Source organism: Cygnus atratus, chromosome 4 (assembly GCF_013377495.2).
Source record: "Cygnus atratus isolate AKBS03 ecotype Queensland, Australia chromosome 4, CAtr_DNAZoo_HiC_assembly, whole genome shotgun sequence".
Taxonomy (NCBI): Eukaryota; Metazoa; Chordata; class Aves; order Anseriformes; family Anatidae; genus Cygnus; species Cygnus atratus.
The window spans coordinates 74,839,270-74,845,391 of record NC_066365.1 but is presented as its reverse complement, the minus strand read 5'-3'; the positions used below and the strand labels follow the sequence as shown (position 1 = coordinate 74,845,391).

The following is a 6,122-nucleotide window of genomic DNA, read 5'->3' as shown; positions in this document are numbered from 1 at the left end:
AGTTTAAAAGTGAGCTGTACAGGTCCACGGGACAGGGAGAAATGGAAAGTGTGTTGGTTAAGCCCTGCTGAACCATCCCTAAGGGAAGCAGTGGAGGGAGCAATGGTGTATGGGCCTACGGATGGACCCTGGCTGGACACCTGCCATCCCCTGGCCTTACCAAGTCGTTCAAATCTTGGAAAAGTGTCAGAAATAAGTTGCAAACGGTCAGGTGCAGCCAGTGCTCCAGAGCTGTGCTCACTAAAAACCCCACAACCCCTCTCCTAGAAGCACCAACCCTTGGGTAAGAGGCGTAAGAGCAGCTCTTTTGCACAGCCACGAGTGGGATTTGGGGGACCACGGCACGCTGCTCCTCCAAATAGGGTTGTGGGTCACGGAGAGGAGGACAACCCAACATCTGCTCCTGCCCTTGCCCAGAGATTTGCTGCAAAGGGCTGCAGTGGATAAAAGGCATCTTTAACATCTTTAACAGCCCTTTACTTCTCCTCCTTCTCGCAGTGCCACTGACCTGTGCCTCCACCTCGCCGCTGCGCTGCCATGGCCACGCTAGAGGCGCTGCCCGTTCTCAGTGACCCGACGTACCCCAGCCCGGAGAACTTGCACGGTTTCTCTCCCCGGCCGTCCCACCCCACCTCGCAGAGCGCCATGGGGAGCGTGGGCAGCGGAGTCGCCAACGACCAGGAGTTCGCCATGAAGAGCGTGGGGACCCGCACGCAGAGCAGCGGCCGGCAGACGGAGGGGTCCCGCAACGGGTACTCCACGCGGGAGATCTCCAACCGCTACTCCGGCGAGGAGAAGACGTACAAGTCGGAGAAGGTCTCCAATTCCCTCTACATCAACGGCGACCTGCGCAAGAGCGAGAAGGTGAAGGTGGACATCTGTGGGAACGTGACCACCAACAACGAGAAGAACATGCCGCCTCCTCCCCAGTACCGAGAGCCTGGTAACCCACCAAAGATATTGCCAATCTCCGGCAAACTAGACCAGGTGAGAACCCCCGCTCCCTGGAGCAGGGGGATGGATCTGGCACGTCTCTAAAAGCATTTTGAGGAAACCTTGGGCAATGGTGTCATCCTGACAAACAGCCTAAGTCTTACTATGCAGATAACATAATTCTTATTGCTTTCATGGGGCTGAGCACAGGGGAACGTTAGCTCTTGAGGAAGCCAAGAGCATGGTAACAAGTCTTTCATGCTTCCAGCTCATCTAAGTCTTTCAAAGCTACGCTTCCAGTTCATCTAAGGCTGCATTAAAGTCATCCAGCCTCCCCAAAATGCTGTGCCTACCTCCACTCTTGACAGGAAGAGGGCTGGAGTTGGCTCTGTTTTCGGTAGCCCCAGCATCTGAGTCTCACTGTTACGTTTTGGGCCATTTACGGACAATCTCCTACAGCCCACCGCCACAAAAACGTGTCACTTGAAAGAAGTTTCAAAATCCCAGTGCCCCCTGGTGAGGGACAATATGACAAGGTTGTAAACTACCCCTGTAAATGTTGTCACCCACCCAAGCACAGTCCTCACAGCTCGTATCGTCCCGGGGGAGCAAACACCTCCCAGGCCTGGAGGAGCCCCAGAGCCCAAGATGGTTTATGGACCCTGCTGCTCTGCTCCAGCAAACCCCATAATTCGTGCCCCGGGGAGGCTGCCAGCGGCAGCATTATTTCTGCAGTGTTTGGTGGCCTTGTCTCCTGGGCCATTAACCTGGTGGCCCCTGTAGTCCATCTCGATCCCGCGTGCCACATGCCAGATTTTTGGCCTCCAACCTTGCGCGTTCACCAGCATTCATTCCCGCTGTTTCTCCTGGAAGGCGTTTTCAAAAGATCTTTGCTAATACAAGGCTGGTTCCTCTGGGTTAATTTTCACCCGAAGCCCAATCCACAATCGGGGAGACTCAGTCCTATTTTGAGGTAAAATTTGTTTCTGTAGGTGCATTCATGGGGAGAGGAATGTGCAAGACTTCAGAGGTTTTAAAATCCTTTCTAAATCCATGGCTGTGGCCATGGCTCCCACCTATCCCTGTCCACAAAGTATTCTAAGAAAAATCATGCAGATTTGGGGCACATCAAGATTTATTCATTTTTTTCCAACTGGGGCAAGGGAAGATAAAGTGTTAACCTACGAGTTAACTCATGGGTCCCCTGTGTTAAACCCCAAATAGCCCCGGGTGTATTAAGGCTGAGGAACACGGAGCTAGCTAGAGATGGCCCAGCTCCGCCAGCCCAGCCTGTGCTGATGTGTCTCTTTTGTGTGTCGTTACCAAACTTCCTGCTGTCTTTGATGCGTGGTCCTCTTTCCTTTTGCAGAGCAATGAGCCCTTAGTTAGACCCTCAGCCTTTAAACCAGTAGTTCCTAAAAACTTCCATTCCATGCAGAACCTCTGCCCGCCGCAGAGCAACGGGGTGACAGAGAACAGAAAGAGCTTGAACCATGCCAACAGCAATAGCCCGTCCGCCCCCAAAAGTGGACTCGACAAGACCAGCCTTAACAGGACTACAAACCAAGTGGGAGGCCTTTCGGATTCGGGCCGTAACTCGTTAACGAGCCTGCCCACGTACGGGACAGGCTACAGCCAGCACGTGGGCCCGATGAGCGCCTCGACGAGCCACATCAACCGCATCGGCACCACCTACGTGGACAAGAACATCGTGGGATACAACGGGATATCTACCTCAGACAGCGGGCGGTCTTCGAGCAAGAGCACCTCTTCGTTCAACAGACTGAACCATCTCAACGAAACGATGCCTTTCCACTCGCCTTCGACGGACGACATCATCCAAGACCTGGAAGACCGGCTCTGGGAGAAGGAGCAGGAGGTCCTCCAGATGCGAAGGAACTTGGACAAAAGCGAGGCAGCCATCTTCCAAGTGTTTGAGGAGAAGCAGAAGATCTGGGAGAGGGAAATGGAGGACCTGAGGCAAAACTACGCCAACAAACTGCAGCAGGTCTCCAAAAAGGCGCAGCGGGCTCAGCAGGCCTTGCAGCTCCAGATCTTCAAGTTACAGCAGGAGAAAAAAAAACTCCAGGATGACATGGGACAACTCCTCCAACAGCGAGAGGAGCTGGAGAAGAAATTTGTGGCTTTCAAGAAGGAGCAGGCTGAGTTCCTCCCGAAGATTGAGGAGACCAAGTGGGAGGTAAGTGGTCCTGGGCGAGGTTTTCTTGGAGGGTTCTGAAAACCCAAAACACCTCCATTTGCCCAAAGTGCACCCCACAAAGGCTGTGGGTCGGTGGCCTACAGGTAACAGACGACACTTCGGTCACCTCTGCATTCTGTCTAAGCTCCAAACCTGTGGTTTTCAATTAAACTGAGTACAACTTTATGTGTGTGCACATCCTGTGCTGGTTAATAATTAGGCTTCACAGCCAGGTCACTTCCACGTGGGACATTTCAACACAATTTCAGTGAATACAGGTCTCTCCGTACAGGTCTTTGTGCCTCTCCAAATTGGGTCTAAGTCTATTTTAATTAAATTCTTCTAACGTCTGCGTTTGGGCAAACCTTGAAACCGCTTTTCAAATATTTGACTTTTTTTTTTTTTTACTTAAGATATAAAGCAAGTGAGCTAAGAATGATACCGATAGCCAAGTTTACCTCATGCTTTCCATTGTAATGCTCTGTTTTCAGTTGCTAATAAGTTTATCTCCCTCAAAAGGCTGAAAGGCAAATTCCTCTTTCTAGGTCTCACATATTTTTTTTCTTCTGTTTCTATTTTTAGAATGTTTTTATCAAACTCTGTTTGTATAGCCAGTGCTAACGTGTTTTTTTTCAGCTTGATCATGTGAAGAATTTTAATCCTTCCACAGACTGGCTAGAAACTTCACATTTATTAAGACTGCACAGGCGAAAGTAGCTCTAGAATCAAGAAGACCCTATTCTGCTAATCCTGATGGAAAATCGATGAAACTGGGATTAATTAGGCTCTGAAATGTGCTGTTTGCAGATGTTCAGCAGGGCTTATTAGAGGCTTGCTGTAAAATCTCCGCGAGTTACATCCCAGAGAAAGCGGGCTGCGTTGCCCCTCCGTTGGCCAGCTGCTCTGCCCAGGTCTCTTTGTGCCTTCCCACAAGTTCAGTCTGGAAAATTCTCTGATTTTGCACCGATAAAACCACAAATGGGCTTTTGATTATTTATTATAAAGAGGCAGGATTCGGCTGGTGGATCAAGACACCTAAAATCTGTAGACAGCTATACTTGGCTGAGCTGCTCTCCATGCTCTGCAGACTGTGTTGCCTAAATCTGCACAACACACACGTAAAGACCTAAATTTAAGTGTTTAAATCTGACAATCGATTCTTTTCCAAGCTGTTCTTCGTCATGTATTTCTCTGCCTTTTGGGAGAAGCCAGCCCGTGGAGAGCACTTTCAGTAAATCCACGGTTGGGATTGTGCAGCTTTTCAGCTAGGCATTAACTGTGTCGCTGTAACTACAGCCCAACCAGCGCGACGTCGTTCTGCATCTGCTGCAGACAAGTGCTGGCATTGGTGTGGGTGCTCAGTTAGCTCTGGGAGCTCCAGGAGATATGGTGCTGGTGCTTGTAGGTATGTCTCCTGGCTCTTCAGCTGCTCGTGGTGGGCGCTGGGCCATCCTGATTGCCGAGCTTCAAGGCTTTGCTCAACATTATGCACTATTATGCGTTATTATAGTTCCAACATCTCAATCCACGTTTGCTCAACTAAGCAGAACTGGAGTATCATATTGAATTGTGCCACCTCCATAAGGCATATACACACTGCAGCAAGGGTATTTCCACAGGGCATTTGCCCAGGACTTCTGTACCCAACCACATGGGTGAGTCTCGAGCCAGTTGGGATGAAACCTGAAGCTCCAGTGCCCACCAGTACCCAAGGACAGTGCACGGTAGTCCCAATTCAGCAAGAGTGCATCCCTCACCTTGATCTTTAGCAGAGGGGTTGTCACTCTTCATGTCCCACCCCAAAAGAGTTAAGTAGCTACCCGTCCCCAGACTGCCCTCAGTGAACTAACCCTAAAATTTAGACCAATGTGTTCTGTAGGAGTCTTTGGGAAGGAAAGCATCACATGACAAGTAATATCCACTGTCGCTGCATCCTGTCCTACACTCCCAGTGCTTGAGGAGAGCCCAGCTGGTCTCTAGGTCTGAGATGTTCCCATCTCTGCCTTGCTCAAGGTCCAAATCTTCCCCACAAACACAGGGACAGCCTCTGGGTCTTTGACATGGTTTGGGTCCCGGTGAAGGCTGGAGCTTGGTATTTGAGCAGGGTAGCTGGCCGTCCTCTCTGCTACCTGAGCCTCTTGCCAACACGAGGCCATGCAGGGGACGAGCAGGGGTGGTGGCTCCTCGCTGCCTTCCTCCTGCCTCACGGATTCTCTCCCCGCAGGTGTGCCAGAAGGCGGGGGAGATCTCCCTGCTCAAGCAGCAGCTGAAGGATTCCCAAGCAGACGTCTCCCAGAAGCTGAACGAGATCGTGGGGCTGCGGACGCAGCTCAAGGAAGGTAAGAACTTCCTGCGGGAGAAGGAGGAGCAAATCCTCACCCTGAAGGACTCCTACAGCTCCAAGAGCGTCAACCTGGAGATCTGCGAGAGCGAGCTGCAGCGGAAGATGAGCGAGGTGCAGGTGCTGAGGGAAAAACTGAACCACTGTGAGATGGAGGTCTCCGGACTGAAGCGGACGCTTGCCAGCATGGGACCTCCGGGGCCTTTTGGCGGGGACCTGGCGGAGAAGCTGCGGGACCCCCTGGCCTGCGAAAGCGACGAAGCCAAGATGCAGCGGCAGAGCGAGGACAGCGTCGGCACACTGCGGAAGGAGGTGGAGCGGCTGCAGACGGAGCTGAAGCTGGAGCGGCAGCAGCGGGAGCAGCAGGTGATGGACTTCGAGGAGGAGCGGCGCACGTGGCAGGAAGAGAAGGAGAAAGTCATCAAGTACCAGAAGCAGCTGCAGCTCAACTACGTGGAGATGTACCAGAAGAACCAGCTCCTGGAGCACAAGGTGAACGAGATGAACACAAAGGCCACCAGCCCCCCGCACACCGAGGAGAAAAAACCGTGGACTCCCTCCAGACTTGAGCGAATAGAGTCCACCGAGATCTGAGGTGGGACCAAGACGATGCCCATGTTTTTGTTGTTTTTTTTTTTTTTATTGCTG

The 6,122-nt window shown here is 51.8% G+C and overlaps 1 protein-coding gene across 1 annotated transcript; it reads left to right on the top strand.

Moving 5' to 3' along the window:
• The first annotated feature begins 537 nt into the window (after positions 1-537).
• On the top strand, positions 538-6,068 carry LZTS3 (leucine zipper tumor suppressor family member 3). The gene is made up of 3 exons (XM_035547346.1): positions 538-987; positions 2,303-3,133; positions 5,358-6,068. Exons 1-3 carry the CDS (start codon positions 538-540, stop codon positions 6,066-6,068), a joined length of 1,992 nt encoding a protein of 663 aa, XP_035403239.1.
• The last annotated feature ends 54 nt before the right edge of the window (positions 6,069-6,122 follow it).